Here is a 20,311-nt window from a genome sequence, read left to right as displayed (position 1 = left end):
CAGTCATGTCCGACTCTTTGCGACCCCATGAATTGCAGCATGCCAGGCCTCCCTGTCCATCACCAATGCCCGGAGTTCACTCAAACTCACGTCCATCGAGTCAGTGATGCCATCCAGCCATCTCATCCTCTGTCGTCCCCTTCTCCTCCTGCCCTCAATCCCTCCCAGCTAAACCCACAAATATGCTAAATCACATTTCCAAACACATTTTTATTTGAAGAGCTTAGGAAGTGAGAAGATTGTATTAATAAGAGTGCATAGAATCTCCAAGTGGCACCTACCTCCTGGCCGTTCGTGTTCTCCATCTGTGTGTAACAGCATGGCAATGGGCATCCCTACATTCTTGGATCTTCCAGCCACAACAACATTTTTTCCAAATGTTTCAATTCCTTAAAACACAGAGTTTGATTTAAATGAAGAATAAACAACAAGAAGTAATCATCTGAACAGCCAACTGAAATATCCTTTAAAAACCTCTAATTAAATTTGAATTATTTTGTGAATTGTCTATAATGTTCCAAAATTCATTATTTAAAAATATTTCTTTTTATACTTTGTGGTTTTTTCACTTTCCCTCTCATTATATCCTCATTAAAAAAAACTCACAAACATTTTCAAGTTGTCATTAAATTATTTTAAACATTAAAATTCACATGAAGAGGTAGAAGTGTGAAGACTTAAAATATATTAACTATTAATCATAAAACAGGCAAGGTACAACAATGTCAAGGTTAACTGGCAACCAAACTTTGACCAAATCTAGGACATAATGAAGTTGGGAAAAGTATTTTTCATAAGATTTATGCAGTTTACTTCATAGGAGAGAAGCACTAAATGTACAGATTTAGAAAGATATGAAAGGTAAAGCTTACAGATTTCATACACTTAACCTCTTTGGGGCATAGTTTTTTCATAAGTAAAATGAAAAAATTAGAATTAAAGTTTTATAACTATTAAGATTCTATGAATATAATTCTAGGATCTGCTTTCCCTTGAAAGTTCTCTTTCTCAGTAGAAAAGAACAGATTGGGATGAGGAGATGCTGCCAGAAATGTAAGTGACAGTGATAGAGGCAGGGGAGCCATCACCTGCCTGCTTGAGGGTCTTTGAGAGCATTATTTTATTTAGAGCACAGTTCAAGGGCAAGTGTCTACGATGAAAACCTAGGTCATCAGAGACGGCTCCAAATGTTCAGCACATTTTGTTTTTAAAGGTAAGGAAAAATATAACACATTTTGAAAAATGCATATCAAAATACCTTAAGTTTATAGTTTTAAAGTAGGGAGATAAATCTATTATTTGGAAAACGCACTCCCTGAAAGCTGAAACAGAGTTACTTGTAACCTGATACCAGTTCTTCTTTTATCTTATTTCAGATTATTCTTCAATTTCTATAACTTTATCCATTCCTGTAGACTGAAGTTTAATGGCTTATTTTCTTTCATCCTTTCCATCAAGGCAATGCACAAATGCTCATGTGGCACTTAGCACCTATGTCCCATAGACCAACCTGTTCTTCTGATAATTTCCCAAACAGCACTAGCAGTGGCAGGTATGAGGGAATGCTGATCAAGACACAGTCTTCCAATGTTAATAATATGAAATCCATCTACATCTTTTTCAGGGGCTATTCCATTGCATACTGTCCGCTCATCCATATGATCTGGAAGTAAATAAAATTGATTTAATTTTGCAATTGTTATTTATTCGGAAGCCTGAAAAATTATATACAAGGGCCTTCAGCCAGATCACTTGTGGTTCAGCTTCAGTTAAGATATACAATGATTACTCTATTCCTTTTCTTGCCATGAAAATATTAAGTCAAAGTGCTCTTGACCAATAGCTGTAATTAACTTCTGTAAGAGTATATGCAGGTACAGAACCAGAAGTGACTACCCTGGTAAAAAGGAAAAATCTGTAAAATAAAACAATACCAATGAGACATGGGAATGGTCAGATGATAAAGCTTTGCTGCATAAGTTTGCATATTTAAATCTATGTTTTTCCTATACAAAATATTTCCATGAATAAGCTTCTATTGAATATCGCTAGCATTATAGGTTAAAAGGGCTATTAGTGTTAAAAATAGCCAAACATCATTAATGCCTAGCTTCCTCCTAAATGACATAAAAGAAAAGCAAATAAAACACACACACACACACACATCATTACCCTGAAGCATTACACTGAAATACAAAATATTATTATGGTTTTCTTTATGAAGGGAAAAGAATACAACTTGAGTAATGAATTAACCAAATGGGATATGAGATGCCAATCATCTCATTTTGAAAAGTAGGCTCTTAATACTATTCTATACAGCGTAGCTTAGGTTACCCTAAACCCAACAATTAACCCACATGCTTAAAATACTAAAATAAAGGTGTATATTCTATATAAAAGTTTATTTATGCATTATCCAATGAATGCCACTTATACATAATTTTTTAAACATTATCAATGCCTAAGTTCTAATTGTTTTCAGAGAGCCATGCTTTCTGTCTTTTATCTTTTGTATCCTAAAGGGACACTATTGCCATCTTACTTTCAATGGAGCTACTTTAGATTGGAGCTACTTCAAATAGCTCCAATTTGCCATTATTAGACTGCCAAAGTCCTTTATATATGTAAAAGGCACAGTTCAGTTCAGTTCAGTTCAGTCACTCAGTTGTGTCCGACTCTTTGCGACCCCATGAAACGCAGCACACCAGGCCTCCCTGTCCATCATCAACCCCCGGAGTTCACTCAAACTCACGTCCATTGAGTTTTGATGCCAATCCACTGATTGGCATCAGTGATGCCATCCAGCCATCTCATCCTCTGTCATCCCCTTCTTCTCCTGCCCCCAATCCCTCCCAGCATCAGAGTCTTTTCCAGTGAGTCAACTCTTCGCATGAGGTGGTCAAAGTACTGGAGTTTCAGCTTCAGCATCATTCCTTCCAAAGAAATTCCAGGACTGATCTCCTTCAGAATGGACTGGTTGGATCTCCTTGCAGTCCAAGGGACTCTCAAGAGTCTTCTCCAACACCATAGTTCAAAAGCATCAATTCTTCGGTGCTCAGCTTTCTTCACAGTCCAACTCTCACATCCATACATGACTGCTGGAAAAACCATAGCCTTGACTAGATGAACCTTTGTTGGCAAAGTAATGTCTCTGCTTTTCAATATGCTATCTAGGTTGGTCATAAGTTTTCTTCCAAGGAGTAAGCATCTTTTAATTTCATGGCTGCAGTCACCATCTGCAGTGATTTTGGAGCCCCCAAAAAATAAAGTCTGACACTGTTTCCACTGTTTCCCCATCTATTTCCCATGAAGTGATGGGACCAGATGCCATGATATTTGTTTTCTGAATGTTGCGTTTTAAGCCAACTTTTTCACTCTCCACTTTCACTTTCATCAAGAGGCTTTTTTAGTTCCTCTTCACTTTCTGCCATAAGGGTGGCATATCTGAGGTTATTGATATTTCTCCTGCCAATCTTGATTCCAGCTTGCACTTCCTCCAGCCCAGCATTTCTCATGATGTACACTGTATATAAATTAAATAAGCAGGGTGACAAAATACAGCCTTGATGTACTCCTTTCCCGATTTGGAACCAGTCTGTTGTTCCATGTCCAGTTCTAACTGTTGCTTCTTGACCTGCATACAAATTTCTCAAGAGGCAGGTCAGGTGGTCTGGTATTCCCATCTCTTTCAGAATTTTCCACAGTTTATTGTGATACACACAGTCAAAGGCTTTGGCATAGTTAATAAAGCCGAAGTATGTTTTTCTGGAATTCTCTTGCTTTTTCGATGATCCAACAGATGTTGGCCATTTGATCTCTGGTTCCACTGCCTTTTCTAAATCCAGCTTGAACATCTGGACATTCAAGGTTCAGGTACTGTTGAAGCCTGGCTTGGAGAATTTTGAGTATTACTTTGCTAGCTTGTGAGGTGAGTGCAATTGTGCAGTAGTTTGAACATTCTTTGGCATTGCCTATCTTTGGGATTGGAATGAAAACTGACCTTTTCCAGTCCTGTGGCCACTGCTGAGTTTTCCAAATTTGCTGGCATACTGAGTGCAGCACTTTCACAGCATCATCTTTTAGGACTTGAAATAGCTCAACTGAAATTCCATCATCTCCACTAGCTTTGTTCATAGTGATGCTTTCTAAGGCTCACTTGAGTTCACATTCCAGGATGTCTGGCTCTAGGTGAGTGATCACACCATGTGATTATCTGGGTAATTAAGATCTCTTTTGTATAGTTTTTCTGTGTATTCTTGCCACCTCTTCTTAATATCTTCTGCTTCTGTTAGGTCCATACCGTTTCTGTCCTTTATCGTGCCCATCTTTGCATGAAATATTCCCTTGGTATCTCTAATTTTCTTGAAGAGATCTCTAGTCTTTCCCATTCTGTTGTTTTCCTCTTTTTCTTTGCACTGATCACTGAGAAAGGCTTTATCTCTCCTTGCTGTTCTTTAGAACTCTGCATTCAAACGGGTATATGTTTCCTTTTCTCCTTTGCCCTTTGCTTCTCTTCTTTTCACAGCCTTTGGAAGGCCTCCTCAGACAGCCATTTTGCCTTTTTGCATTTCTTTTTCTTGGGGATGGTCTTGATCCCTGTCTCTTGTACAATGTCTCGAATCCATCCATAGTTCTTCAGGCACTCTGTCTATCGGATCTGATCCCTTGAATTTATTTCTCACTTCCACTGTGTAATCATAAGGGATTTGATTTAGGGTCATACCTGAATAGTATTAAACTGATTTACTCATAGCTTTCTCAGGTGATGGCAATTCCATCCAGATATCATGCTTACTTGCTAGAAAAATCTGAAGTCATTCTGAACAATTTCTTTCACACGGAATATCTAATCAACAAAAACTTTATTGGTTCTTCCTTCACATCACATATAGCATTTCACTGGTCTCACCATGTCTACTCTGGTTCAGTTCAGTTCAGTTCAGTCACTCAGTCATGTCTGACTCTTTGCAACCCCAAGAACTGCAGCACGCCAGGCCTCCCTGTCCATCACCAACTCCCGGAGTTCACTCAAACTCATGTCCATCGAGTCAGTGATGCCATCCAGCCTTCTAATCCTCTGTCGCCCCCTTCTCCTCCTGCCCCCAATCCCTCCCAGCATCAGGGTCTTTTCAAATGAGTCAACTCTTCGCATGAGTTGGCCAAAGTATTGGAGTTTCAGCTTCAGCATCAGTCCTTCCAATGAACACCCAGGACTGATCTCCTTTAGGATGGACTGGTTGGAGATCCTTGCAGTCCAAGGGACTCTCAAGAGTCTTCTCCAACACCACAGTTCAAAAGCATCAATTCTTCCGCACTCAGCTTTCTTCACAGTACAACTCTCACACCATACATGACCACCGGACCTTTGTTAGCAAAGTAGTATCTCTGCTTTTCAATATGCTATCTAGGTTGGTCATCTAGGTTATCTAGGTTTCTTTCCAAGGAGTAAGCATGTTTTAATTTCATGGCTGCAATCACCATCTGCAGTGATTTAGGAGCCCCAAAAAATAATGTCTGACACTGTTTCTACTCTAGTTCAAAAAGCCATTATTTCTCCTGTGAATTCTTGTAACAGCCAATTCTCTAGCTAATTGTTTCTATATTTGCATCCATATAATCTGTTCTCAAAATAGCAGAGGTTTTATTTTTGAAATGCATGTTTGATCACACCACTCTTCTCCTCAAAACCCTGTTGTTCTTGCTATTCCTCTAACATATCAGGCATCTCCTAGCTTGGTTATTGCTCCTCTGTCTGCCTGGAGGCTTTACCAAAAAAAACTGTCAATTTGGCTAAATCCTTCTCTTTTTTCAAGTCTTTGTTTAAATTCCACATTCTCAGTAATAGTATTCTGACCACGTTATTTCAACATTAGGTTCCATGTCTAATAATGTTGAAGTTGTTTACATTGGACCAAATTTCTCAAGGAAAACAACTATAAACATTGGGAAAATACATTAAAAAAGAACTATCAAAGATGTACTGTACAGTACAGAAAATAAAGCCAATATTTTGTAATAACTGTAAATGAAGCATAAAATTTTTAAACATTTTCAAAAAACACAACTCTCTGAAAGCACTGGAGAGTTACTTGAAACAGATTTGGAAGAGAATGGACATCTGAAGGAAATGTCACTGGAAGAGTTTCCCATTTAAGAGTTTTTTCTAGGAAAAATTTGGATAAAAATCTGTGGTATTTCTTGCTTAAGGAATCAAAGGACAAAATTTGGGGCTACTACAGAAGTTGGAAATTGAAGGGACATATCTATCCAGGAAAAGAGAAAACCACAGAGGGGAGAGTCAAATTGTGTCTATAATTTCTTCCCAAAACTCTGACTGACCCCTGGACAATACACATAAGAGGCAAACCCCAAGAAGCCCATCTAATGCTAAGAGAACTAAACAGAATGCATCTGCGGCTCAACAAGGGCAAAGCAAAGCCTTAAGTCTTCAATGTGACAGGCATTCACACACACACACACACACACACACACACACACACACACTTTTACAGCAAACATTATACTTAATAATGAAATATAGACTCTTTCCCCAAGATCAGAAGGTGGCAAAAGTGTCCACACCCACCATTTCTAATTCAATATTTTATTGGAGATCCTAGCTGGTATAATAAGAGAAGCAAAATTTAAAAAAGAAGTTTAAAGATCAGAAAGGATGATGTAAAACTCTCTCACCACAGATGGTTGTTTATATAAAATATTGTAAAGAATATGCATGACAACAAAAGAATAAATTTAGCAAGATCACAGAATATAAAGTCAATATCCAGAAAAATAAATTGCATTTCTGTATACAAGAAACAACTAAAATAAGAAATTTAAAAACTTCTGTTTACAATAACTCAGATCAGAAAATACTTAGGAATAAATTTTAAAATTTAGGGCATGATTTTTATAATGAAAACTATACAATGTTGCTGACGGATGACCTAAATAAGTGGAAGATGTACTGTATTCAGGAGTCCTGATGGCTCATATGGTAAAGAATCTGCCTGCAATGCAGGAGACTCAGGTTCCATTCCTGGGAAGATCCCCTGGAGAAGGGAACGGTTACCCACTTATATGTTGGAAGACTCAATAATATTAAGATGTCAGTTCTTCAATTTGATCTATTGATTCAACGTAATTGCAAACACAACCCGGTGAGGTTTTTTTGTAGAAGTTGACAAACTGATTCTAAAATATATAGGGCTATGCAAAGGACTTAGGACATCCAAAGAAATCTTAAAAATGAACAAAAAGGACTTAGGATACCTGACTTTAAGACTTGCTACAAAGCTACACAATAATCAGCACAGAGTGGGGCTGGTATGAAAGTGAAAGTGTTAGTCGCTCAGTTGTGTCCAACTCTCTTTGACCCCATGAACTGTAGCCCACCAGGCTCCTCTGTCCATGGGATTTTCCAGGCAAGAATGCCTGAGTGGGTAGCTGGTATAGGGATAGACAAATAGATCAATGAAACAGAATAGAGAGCCCAACTTTAGATGGACATTTACACAGTCATTTGACTATTTACAAAGTTGCCAAAAGCAATTTAATGAGAGAAGGAAAGAATTTTCAACAAATAACACTTGAATAATTTGACAGTCATATAGGGAACAACAACAACAAAGAGATACAATCTTTACTTCATTCTGTGAAGGAGAAAATTTGCCACATCAAAATGTGTCTCTGACATGAGGATTACATTTTATCTCCCCCTTTAAATTCTTTGGCTGCCTAAAGAATTTAGATAAAGGAGTTGTTCCCAGAACAGAGGTACAGAGGTATTACTAGAAATATCTGCAAAGAATATGGGCTAGGAGTTCTGGGGGAACTCTAGGCAGGGCCTAGAAATCAGAGTCCACCATGTGTCCCATTGTCTCTGCGTAGCCCAGCAAACATATGCTTACTAAACATTTGCTTTTCTGTCTTCAGGTGAATCGCTTTCCTCTCCTCTGAAGTCCCAAACCTAACGGCCAAGAGAAACTGGGGAATGTAAGGAAACGTGCATGTTTGGAGTATTTTATTTGTCTGCGCAAAAAAAAAAAAAAAAAAACACAGATCTAAACTAGGGGTTGACAGATTTAAAATAATGTCAGAAGACATGGGCTGGGAAAGGCTCTCTGAGGCAGTGGTATTTAAGCTAAGACCTGAAAGCTGGAAAAGAATTCAGCCCTGGTACATTTGATAACCAATGTAGTAAAGAGATCAGAGGCTCAATGAAGTCCAATTCAAATAATAAAATGTGCATTATCCTAACATGTCCTCTGTACAATAAATACTTCAAAATAAAAATATAACATCCCAAGTACCCCCTGAACATCCTGATCCTCTTTACTATGCTCTACCTTTTCTTTTTTCCCATAGCATATAAACTTCTAAAAAATATACAGTAATTACTTATTATGTTTATTTTTTTATTGTCTATCTGCCCTACTACTCCACAAAGGTAGAAATTTCTGTCTTTTTTTTTCACTGATGTATTCCTAGCACAAATAACAGTACCTGAAAATTTGTTAAATAAATAACTACAACTACCTTTGATTTATAAATGAAGATATTGAGACAAATGAGTGGTAAACTGGAAACAATTAGAATAGACTACCACAAGGAAAAGGTGCCTGATTCTCCTGCAATCTCTGATATCCATCTTTTACAAATACAATGAAAAAAAAATCAAAAGTAGCTTTCACTAAAATCTTGATTTATCAATAGCTGCATCTACATTATTAGATATTTGGCATTTTTACACTCTCCAATATAAATTTAATGTGTAAAAGAATCATATTTCTTTGTTTTTCATTTATTTCTTCCTTTCAGGACTTGAAAAATAAGAAATCTCAGGTAAAGCTTTCTGCAGATATGTTAAAGTCCACACTCTGAACAAGTGTGGACAAGACCCCTGGAAATTCACTCATTTATTCACTCAACAAATATTTATAGATTTACAATATTGAAATGATTATTGAGTGTCTAACATGTGCCTACCATTGTTCTAAAGTGAAAAGTGAAAGTGTTAGTCTTTTAGTCATGTCCTACTCTTGCAACCCCATGGACTGTAGCCTGGCAGACTCCTCTGTCCATGGAATTCTCCAGGCAAGAATACTGGAGTGGGTTGCCATGTCCTTCTCCAGGGGATCTTTCTAGCCCAGGGATTAAACTGGGTCTCCTGCATTGTTGGCAGATTCCTTACCAACTGAGCCACCAGGGAAGCTCAGCACTGTTCTAAGGGTTTAGAATATATAAGTGAATCAAACAAACAAAACTCTTATCCTCTGGAGCTCACATTTTAGTCAATGATTTAGCTGTAGCCTCTTAATGAGCTGGGCTTCCCTAGTGGTGGCTCAGATGGTAAATAATCTGCCTGCAATGCAGGAAATCTGGTTTTGATCCCTGGGTCAGGAAGATCCCCTGGAGAAGGAAATGGCAACCCACTCCAGTATCCTGGCCTGGAGATTCCATGGACAGAGAAGCCCGGTGGGGTTACAGTCCATGGGATCACAAAGGATCCGACATGACAGAGTGACTAACACACTTTCACACTCTTGATGAGTTAATTATTTTCCCGGAGTAAATACAGTTTTGGAAGCTGTGTTCATGGTTCTCAAACCAATACATAATATTATTTAAGTTACACCCTCTGGGTTCTACGTCAATGTTTCAAGACACAAAATACGTATCAGGTGCTTACCTCTTGCCCAATATCATTTAAGAATTGTTGGATCATCAAGCAGTGACAAGACAAAAAGGCAATGGGAAGTGACTCGAGTCTCACTGTATTACTCCACCCCTAAATCTGAGAAGACAGCAGAACTTGGAGGCGGAGTGGATGCCCAGAAAGGGGTGGATCTGGCTCTCCACCCTTTCTTAGCCTCTTTCTCCTATAGCCACAGAAACTAGGCAGACATTCCTAGGCAGGCTGATTTCACAGGCTCTTTAAAAAGTTAATGAAGTGGGAACCTACACATCACGCAAAGGTTTGACCTTTATAAGTTTCTTGAGTGATGTGAAGAGTAGATGGAGATCCAAAGATTGCATTATTCTTCAGAAGTGGTGTTGAAGACACCCTGGTTTTCTAAACCCTTGGATTTCTAGACACTATATACTTCTGTCAAATACATTGTACTGAACTTGAAGCTATGTCTTTTCCACAGAGGAAACAGTCTGATAACAGAGCATATCTATTCTAATGAACTCCTTTAACACAAAAGGGAAAAGAAGAGATACTGTGTTTCAGGGACTTCCTTGCAAAGTTTTTAAGGACAGTGTGTCTCAAATTGTTTTCTAACCACCCCTTTTCCCTAGTGACTATCACAGAATCATATATAGGTTGGATTCTAGGTAAATATTTTTTTGAACTGGAAAAAGAACAAAGAGGGTCTGAGAGAAATCATTTAAACACTTCTCTTTAAAGAATTCTACAAAGAAATATCCAGACATTTCAAAGGGTCTTTTGATTTTGGTGAATTCCTTATCAAAGCTGAAAGCACTCAAAAATAGTTAAGGACATTATGACGGAGGAAAGAGAAAAATATGAAAAAAGAAGCAATGATTGTTGTTCTAAGAAATTCCAGACTGTGAAGATACTTTGAGAAGTAAATAATCTCAAGTTACATGATATAGTCTGTTTATGATAGCAACTGCTCAAAAAGACATAATTATATAGACCTGAGGGACTAAAATAACTCTTGGGATGGTTTCCCTTTGGAAATAAATAGGAAGAAACACATATGGCTACAGGGACCAACCAATCCCACTGATATATAAAGCACATCAAAGTGATTTACTCAGCTTTCTCTATAAACCATTAAACAAAACACACACACACACACACACACACACACACAGTTTGCTTAACGCTGCCATCATGTGGTTATCATGAGCCAGAGCAGGAGAATTTTCCATTTTGTTCCCCTGTGCTGTGCTGTGCTGTGCTGTGCTTAGTTGTTGAGTTGTATTTGACTCTGCAACCCCATGGACTGCAGTCCATTAGGCTCCTCTGTCCGTGGGGATTCTCCAGGCAAGAATACTGAAGTGGGTTGCCATGCCTTCCTCTGGGGAATCTTTCCAAGCCAGGGATCAAACCCAGGTCTCCCTCATTGCAGGCAGATTCTTTACCAGCTGAGCTACCAGGGAAGCCCTTTGTTCCCCTACCTGCCCCTCATACAAATTCTCTGAAAAAAGTCTTACCTATAAGAAAAAATTTTTAAGTAGATGAGTGATTTGCAGTGATGACTTTGTTTCTTGGGCTTCCCTTGTGACTCAGCTGGTAAAGAATCCATCTGCAATTCAGGAGACCTGGGTTTGATCCCTGGATTGGGAAGATCCCCTGGTGAAGGGAAAGGTTACCCACTCTGGTATTCTAGCCTAGAGGATTCCATAGACTGGATAGTCCATGGGGTCGCAAAGAGTCGGACATGAACGAATGATTTTCACTTGTTTCTATGTTAACACTAAATCATGTCAGAAAGGATTTGAACAAACTATTGTTTAAAATCTGGCCCTTTTTCTTTGCATAAACCTTAAATGCATAAATTTTTGAATAACTTGTGACACAATATCAATATTGGTCCAAGCATAATCCAGTTTTAAATAATTAACTAGTTATTTTCATAGTAAGCTAGGCATATGCAAATTTGCCACCCCAAACAAAAGTTATGGACTTGACAAAATCTATATTTAATCATATATTTCATCCATTAACCACCCCATTTCCTGCTCCAATCTTAGGTAAACTTCATCCCACATCCTGATCTTATCATTCCCTTGACTTCCTTTCCATAAGAGTTCTATTGTATCCATTTGTATTCCTAATAGATTTGTTTTTTAAAATAATTTTATTTAAAAATATTTGAATATAGTAGACTGCATATATTTAAAGTACATAATTTGATAGGCTTTCACATATGTATATACTTGTAAAACCATTACCACAATCAAGATGATGAACATATATATATACCACTCTGGAAAGTTTCTACAGGCCCCCTTTCCTCATCTCGTTCTCTCTCCCCTTCCCACCCCCTAACCCCCAACTACTTTGTAAACACTTGCTATGGGCTGAATTGTGTCCCCTCAAAATTCGTGTGTTGAATCCCTGACCCTTAATGTAAATGATATGTAATTAGGTTTATATGAAGTCATCAGAGTGGGGCCCTCATGATGGGATTAATGCCCTTACAGGAAGAGACGTCAGTTTCTGGTTCAAGATGGTAGAGTTGAAGGACGTGTGCTCGTCTCCTCCTGCAAGAGCACCAAAATCCTAACTAGCTGTTGAACAACCATCAACAGGAGCACACTGGAACCCACCAAAAAAAGATGTCCCGCATCCAATGACAAAGAAGCCACAGTAAGACGGTAGGAGGGGCACACTCACGATAAAAAATATTCCCACATCCGCTGGCGGGGGGATGACCCACAAACTGAAGAACAATAATACCAAAGAAGTCCTCCCACTGTTGTGAAGGTTATGAATCCCACATCAGGCTTCCCAGCTGGGGATCCAACAAAGGGACTGGGAATCCCCAGGGATCTGAATCTGATCTTCCTGACCCAGGGCTCAAATCTGTTTCTTGTGGTTTCTGCATTGGCAGGCAGATATTAACATAACCACTCCAGCTTTCTTTTGATCTACCTTAGTATAGCGTATCTTTTCCATCTTTTTTTCTTTTAACCTCGCTAGGCTTTTATATGTAAACTATATTCCTTGTAGGTACCATATAGTTGGATCTTGTTTTTTATTCAATTTGACAGCCTCTGACATCTAACTGGATTATTTACATTACATTTATGTGATTAAATCTATCATCTAGCTATGTGTTTTCATTGTTCCCCCATTTTCTTTCTTCCTTTAGAATAACTTGAACATTTTAATGATTGGATAGTATCTCTTTGACTAGCTTTATTAGCTCTAACTCTTTGTTTTGTTTTGTTTCAGCAGTTGCTTATGGCCTTATAGTATATAACTATAACTTATTTCAGTCTACTTTCGAGTGACATTTATCACTTTACATATAGCGTAAGAATCTAACAATAAAGTTTTATCATTTCTTCCTTTCTGACTTTTGTACTATTGCTGTTATGTGTGTTACAAACCACACATTACATTGTTTTTATTTTGGGATAAATGCCAATTATATTCTAAAATGATTTGAAAAACAATTTAAGAAAAATATCATAAATACTTACTCATGTGGCTACCAATTCCAGTGTTCTTCATTCCATTGATAATATACATATTGTATCATTTCTTTCTGCCTGAAGGACTTCCTTTAACAAGTTTTACATTGTGGGTATGCACGTGATTGTTTTCACCTCTATCTGGACTCTACTGTCTCTACATTTCTAAAAATGCTTTTTTTGCCTTTAGTTTTTAAAGATGTTTTCACTATAGATCTCATGATTGATAGTTATTTCTTTCTTTCAGTACTTTAAAGATTAAGATGTTCCATTGTCTTCTTGCTTACATTATTTCTGAGAAGTCTGCTATTTCCTTCTTTTTGTTCCTCTGTATGTAATGTGACTCCCCATCCCCTTGACACTTTCAACATTATTTTTAATCACACTGGATTTGAAGAATTTCATTTTGGTGTTTTTGGTATAGTTGTCTTCCTATTTCATGGGCTGAGAGTTTGTTGAGCTTCTTAGATCTGTGTTTATATAGTTTTTTTTTTTTTTATCATATTTGTGTTTCTGTGTGTGTGTGTGCTTTAATCTGAAACTCCAATCCATTATGAAAGAATACTTATTTCTTATTCATGTAAGCCTCTGCCAAGAGTCCCACCTTCTGAGACTTCCCTGGTGGTTCAGTGGTTAAGACTTCCAATGCAGGGGGTGCAAGTTCAATCCCTGTTTGGGGAGCTAAGATCCCACTTGTATTGTGACCAAAAAAAACAAAACATAAAACAGAAGCAACATTGTAACAAATTCAATACAGACTTTTAAAAAATGGCCCACATTAAAAAAAAAAAAAGAATCCCACTTCCTTTATTCTCATAATTGGCAATCATCTTTAACACCTAGATTTCATGATCACTGCAACAAAAATGGCTGTGGCTGTGGGAGGCCACATAGCTTCTAAATATCTCAGTCCAGAAGTGACTCAAAAAAGTCACTTATCCTCACAGTCCAGTAACCGAAACTCACATAGCCCCAATCTAATTGCTAGGAGAAGCTGGGAAATGTAAGGAAATGTGTGGCTGTTTGGCACACTTCAAAAGCAGATCTAACACAGGAATTGATAGAACTAAAGTAATTTCAGAAGGTGTAGGCTGAGAAAGGCTCTCTGAACCAGTAGAATTTAAGCTAAGACTTGAAAGTCAGAAAGAAGTCAGCCCCGGTATGTTTGAAAGATAACCAATGTAGTAAAGAAGTCCAAGGCTAAAGCCCTATTCAAGAAATAAAATGTACATTATCCTAGCATGTCCTTCGTATAAGAAATACTATCGCTATAGGAAGCTTTCAAGGATTTGCGGCATAAGAGGCTCACCAAATACTGATCGGTAACAGAAATTAATAAATACACTACTCAGATATAGAAGAATATGCAGAAGGATGAAACTTCAATGACATACATACACTAAAAACAGTAGCTATGAAGCTACAGGGTTAATTTATTTCAGCAATAACAGTCACTAAGAGTCCACCATGAGGCAAGGTGGAATAATATTGTTGACTGCAATTTCCCCTACTTTGGTGGAACTGATAACTAATAATCTAGTAGAAGAAACATATTACTAAAAAGCAATGAAATATTCTATGTGGAATTGTTTTTCCCCACAAAGAAAAGGAGAGAAAGCTACAACAAAGGTGATTTCTAATTTAGAAACTATTTAGAAATAAGCAGGGAAAAGCTCTACAAAAATGGAGAAGTCCAGAGTGATAAAAATTTCTCACTCTGGTCAAGAACATTAAAAATAGAGCAGTAAGTATTCTGCATACATAAATTCCATAATCTCTCAAGAAAAACAACTATAGTAAGACCATTTCTCTTTTTTTTCCCCCTCCAAATGAAGAATCAAGGTTTAGACAAATACATATATCTACATTCACTAATTAGGTCAACATCCACATTTATATGCCTACTAATTACTAGAGAAATTTATCTTTGTTAAATCTACACTGTGAATGCTAACTCTTCTTACTCACCCTTTCCATTTTCAATCCTTTAATCCTGTATTTCATTCTAATTTCTCTATTCAATCCTTTTACATAAATTGGAAGATGTTGATCCTCAAAGGCATCAAACTAGATAACTGAAGGGAAATATTTGAAGAACTACTTTAGAAAAAGATAGATAAGATACAAAAATTTTCCCACTCTACTTATAATTTTCTAACCAGAAATAGATGAGAAGTAGATTTCCTAGAAAGCAAGAAAATACAAAAAGGTGAGTAAGCATCTCCCTTGGTGCTTGACTTAACTCAGTTGTAAGACTGTGATTATGACTGAAAGAATGCTATAACTGGATATCTAGTACTTCTCTGCTACTCATATGCTGTAGCATCTGAGTGAAATCTATGTAGCATATGAAACCTTAACAAGTTTCGTTTCCTTAACTATAAACCATGGATCAAAAAAATGTACTTACCGGTAAAGGTCCTTGTGAGTGTTAAATGATTTACATATATAAAGCACTTAACAACAATGCCTGGCAATATTAAATGGAAAAAATTTGCCATTACTAATACTAGTAATAGTTGTCATGGAACAATAGTTGTAAAATAACACATTAAAATTTAATTGAGTGATTGCTGTTTCCTGGGCTTCCCAGGTGGCTCAGTGGTAAAGAATCTGCCTGCCAATGCAGGATATGCAAAAGATGCAGATTTGATCCCTGGGTCAGGAAGATCTCCTGGAGTAGGAAATGGCAACCAACTCCAGTATGCTCACCTGGAAAATTCCATGGGCAGAGGAGCCTGGCAGGCTATAGTCCATTGGGCCACAAAGAGTCAGGCACAACTGACACAGGACATACACCCACTGTTTTCTAAACTTATATCTGAATTGCTGTTGTTGTTCAGTTACTCAGTTGGGTTTGACTCTTTGCGACCCCACACACTGCAGCATGCCAGGCTTTCTTGTCCTTTACTATCTCTCGAAGTTTGCTCAAATTCATGTACATTGAGTCAGTGATGCCATTCAACTGTCTCATCCTCTGTCACCTCCTTCTTATGCCTTCAATCTTTCCCAGCATCAGGGTCTTTTCCAATGAGTCAGCTCTTTGCATCAGCCGGCCAAAGTATTGGAGCTTCAGTCCTTCCAATGAATACTCAAGGTTGATTTCCTTGAGGATTCACTGGTTTTATCTCCTTGCTGTCCAAGAGACACTCAAGAGTCTTTTCCAGCACCACAGTTTGAAAGCATCAATTCTTCGGCACTCAACCTTCTTTATGGCCAACTCTCACATCCCTACATGACCACTGGAAAAAGCTTTGACTATACAGACTTTTGTCGGCAAAGTGATATCCCTGCTTTTTAACACATTGTCTAGGTTTGTCACAGCTTTTCTTCCCAGGAGCAAGCATCTTTTATTTCATGACTGCAGTCACCATCCGCAGTGATTTTGGAGCACAAGAAAATAAAGTCTGTCACTGTTCCCACCTTTTCCCCTTCTGTTTGCCATAAAGCAATGGGACTAGATGCCATGATCTTAGTTTTTTGAATGTTGAATTTTAAGCCAGCTTTTTCACTCTCCTCTTCCACCCTAATCAAGAGGTTCTTTAGTTTCTCTTCACTTTCTTCCATTAGGTGGTATTATTTGCTTATCTGAGGTTGTTGATATATCTCCTGGAAATCTTGATTCCAGCTTGTGATTCATTCAGCCAAGCAGTTTGCATGATGTACTCCGCATATAAATTAAATAACTAGAGTGAAAATATATGGCCTTGTCATACTCCTTTCCCAATTTTGAACCAATCAGTTGTTCCATGTCTGGTTCTGACTGCTGCTTCTTGACCCACACACAGGTTTCTCAGGAGACAAGTTGGTCTGGTAGTCCCATCTCTAAGAAGTTTCCAGTTTGTTGTGATCCACATAATCAAGGGCTTTAGCATAGTCAATGAAGTAGAAGTAGATGTTTGTCTGGAACTCCCTTCCTTTCTCCATGTCCAACAGTATTTAAGGTGAGAGCTAAAACCATTTTGGAGAGTCACTCAGTTTTCCTGAGTCTCTCCCAAGTACACAAGTTACTAAACTTCTCTTTGTTTTTCTCTTGTTAATCTATCTCAGGTCAAATTAATTCCTAGACCAGACAGAAGAAACAAGAAGGGAAAATGTCATCTTCCTTGAAAACCTACATCAAAAGATTGATGAATTAATTTAAATACTTTATAACACATTGTTTAAGGTAATTGCATTGTGTTATGGTTTCCTGGGCTTGCCTTGTGGCTCAGCTGGTAAAGAATCAGCCTGCAATGTGGGAGATCTGGGTTTGATCCCTGGGTTGGGAAGATCCCCTGGAGAGGGGAACAGCTACTCACTCCAGTATTCTTGCCTGGAGAATTCCAGTTTATTCTGCTAAACAACAAATTTTGTGTACCAGTATAATGTACATTAAGTCGATAAGTAATATAGCTGAGTCTTCTCACCTGCAATATGAAGAAGATAATGCCTACCCATAAGGCTATTTTGAGGAGTAAATAAAATCATCCCTATAAAAGAATACTTGCCACATAGTAAGCACACATTACTCACGAGCTAACACTGACAAGTTGGTGAGGGTGGTAACATAATAGTAAAGGTATGAGGGACCTGTGAGCCTGGGTTCACATCCCAGCTCAATTACCAGCTCTGTGACCTTAGAGGAAGTTACATAACTTCTCTGTACTTCAAATTCATCATTAGTAAAATGTACATAATAATAGCTCCCCATCTGCATTGGGAAATTGTGAGGATCCAATGAATCAATAAATGTAAAGAATATAATAATGCTTATAATAAAGGCTTAATTTTAATCAGTGTTATTTTGTATGTTATTGGCTCTTCAGCAAGGTAGAAGACTGCCCTTTCTCAAAGCATCCAGATAAGTGTTATCACCATATCCCTTTGGCTCTTGCTTCTCAGTTTCTTTTTTTTAATTAATTTATTTATTTTAATTGGAGGCTAATTACTTTACAATATTGTAGTGGTTTTTGCCAAACATTGACATGAATCAGCCATGGGTGTACATGTGTTCCCCATCCTGAACCCCTCCTCCCACCTCCCTCCCCTTCCCATCCCTCAGGGTCGTCCCAGTGCACGGGCTTTGAGTGCCCCGTTTCATGCATTGAACTTGGACTGGTGATCTATTTCACATATGGTAATATACATATTTCAATGCTATTCTCTCAAATCATCCCACCCTCGCCTTCTCCCACAGAGTCCAAAAGTGTGTTCTTTGTATCTGTGTCTCTGTTGCTGTCTTGCATATAGGGTCATCATTACCATCTTTCTAAATTCTACTTATATGCATTAATATACTGTATTGGTGTTTTTCTTTCTGACTTACTTCACTCTGTATAATAGGCTGCAGTTTAATCCACCTCATTAGAACTGCTTTAAATGTGTTCTTTTTAATATTTAATATTAAATAGTTAATATTTAATAGTAATATTCCATTGTGTATATGTACCACAACTTTCTTATCCATTCATCTGCCGATGGACATCTAGGTTGCTTCCATGTCCTAGCTACTGTAAACAGTGCTTTGATGAACACTGGGGTACACGTGTTTCTTTCAATTCCGGTTTCCTCGTTGGGTATGCCCAGCAGTGGGATTGCTGGGTCTTATGGCAGTTTTATTTCCAGTTTTTTAAGGAATCTCCACACTGTTCTCCATAGTGGCTATACTAGTTTGCATTCCCATCAACAGTTTAAGAGGGTTCCCTTTTCTCTGCGCCATCTCCAGCATTTATTGTTTGTAGACTTTTTGATAGCAGCCATTCTGACCAGCGTGAGATGGTACCTCATTGTGGTTTTGATTTCCATTTCTGAGAATGAGTGATGTTGAGCATCTTTTCATGTCTTTGTTAGCCATCTGTATGTCTTCTTTGGAGAAATGTCTGTTTAGTTCTTTGGCCCATTTTTTGACTGGGTCGTTTATTTTTCTGGTATTGAGCTGCATGAGCTGCTTGTATATTTCTAAAATGAACATTTCTAAAAGGTACTCTATTTTAGTACAAGCAGATCACCATTGCCATCTAGTGGCAAATTGCTAGCAAATTCAGTAAGGAATATTGCCCATAAAGGGGTAAATTTTCTACAGATGTGAATTTAATTCTTTAAGACAAACTAGATATTTGGAAATTTGTGATACATTTTCTATAACAATCTGAATTGGATACAAATATAAGTGGGGGAAATTTAAAAACTGAAAACCACAAGAACGTTGCTTGGCAAATACAGCAGTACCAAAAAAATAAAAAGATTCTTATTTTGCATGAGCCAAACAACTGGGTTTAAACTCAATGCCAAAAAAATTTTGGAGAGACTTGTGATGTTAATATACCCCTGACATTTTCTAGGCCCTAATCGTCTATGATATCACATGAGTTTGCTGTATGTGTTGAATTCCTTTTGTAGTTATAAAAGTATGGGATAAATCACTATGCTAAATCTATAGTATTATCTGTCAGAAGCATTTTTCTTAAGGGCAAACGTTAATAACTTCTAAGATCTGTTCCAACTTTTTGATATTTTAAATGCAGCCATATAAGAGGAAAAGAATTAGAAATGTGAATCTGGAGTGTAATTTAAACAGCACAAATGTTATAACATATAGCTAGGATATTAAATTATATTATTAGATAAGTTAAAATACTAGTACCATACAAAGAACACAGACAACTGCATCATTCAGCTTTACTTTCTGCAAGTCAAAACCTATAAAATAATTCAAAACTGCACAAAAGTACTATAATCTATAATATTCAGGCTACTCCTTGCTTTGCTCATTGAAAAATGCATGAATTTCAGAGCTATAATTCAGTCAAATGACACCTGTCTTCCAACAACACAGTTCAAATTTTAGTTATCACGGTGTCTTAACTGTGAGTAATTATATAAGAGCTGCCAACCCTCAGACAGTAAAGAAACTGCCTGCAATGCAGGAGACTCAGGTTCAAACCCTGGGTCAGGAAGATCCCCTGGAGAAGGGAATGGCAACCCACTTCTGTATGATGGAATTCCTAGGTAGCGCTAGTGGTAAAGAACCTGTCAGCCAAAGAGATGCATTAAGAGATGCAGATTTGATCCCTGGGTCAGGAGGATTCTCTGGAAGAGGGAATGGCAACCCACTCCAGTATTCTTGCCTGGAGGGTCCTCTAGACAG

The 20,311-nt window shown here is 37.7% G+C and overlaps 1 protein-coding gene across 2 annotated transcripts in view; it reads right to left on the bottom strand.

The window, feature by feature from the left end:
* Positions 1 to 20,311, bottom strand: part of MTHFD2L (methylenetetrahydrofolate dehydrogenase (NADP+ dependent) 2 like) — a 140,669-nt gene that overhangs the window by 98,774 nt on the left and 21,584 nt on the right. For both annotated transcript variants that reach the window (XM_055588796.1, XM_055588797.1), the window contains exons 4-5: positions 1,511 to 1,663; positions 282 to 389 (exon numbers count right to left, since the gene is read on the bottom strand). In XM_055588796.1, coding sequence (XP_055444771.1) covers positions 282 to 389; positions 1,511 to 1,663 — 261 coding nt within the window. The remainder of the gene's footprint in view (positions 1 to 281; positions 390 to 1,510; positions 1,664 to 20,311) is intronic.

This window comes from Bubalus kerabau, chromosome 7 (genome assembly GCF_029407905.1).
Source record: "Bubalus kerabau isolate K-KA32 ecotype Philippines breed swamp buffalo chromosome 7, PCC_UOA_SB_1v2, whole genome shotgun sequence".
Taxonomy (NCBI): Eukaryota; Metazoa; Chordata; class Mammalia; order Artiodactyla; family Bovidae; genus Bubalus; species Bubalus kerabau.
The sequence above is the reverse complement of the archived record's forward strand: the minus strand, read 5'-3'. Positions and strand labels throughout refer to the sequence as shown.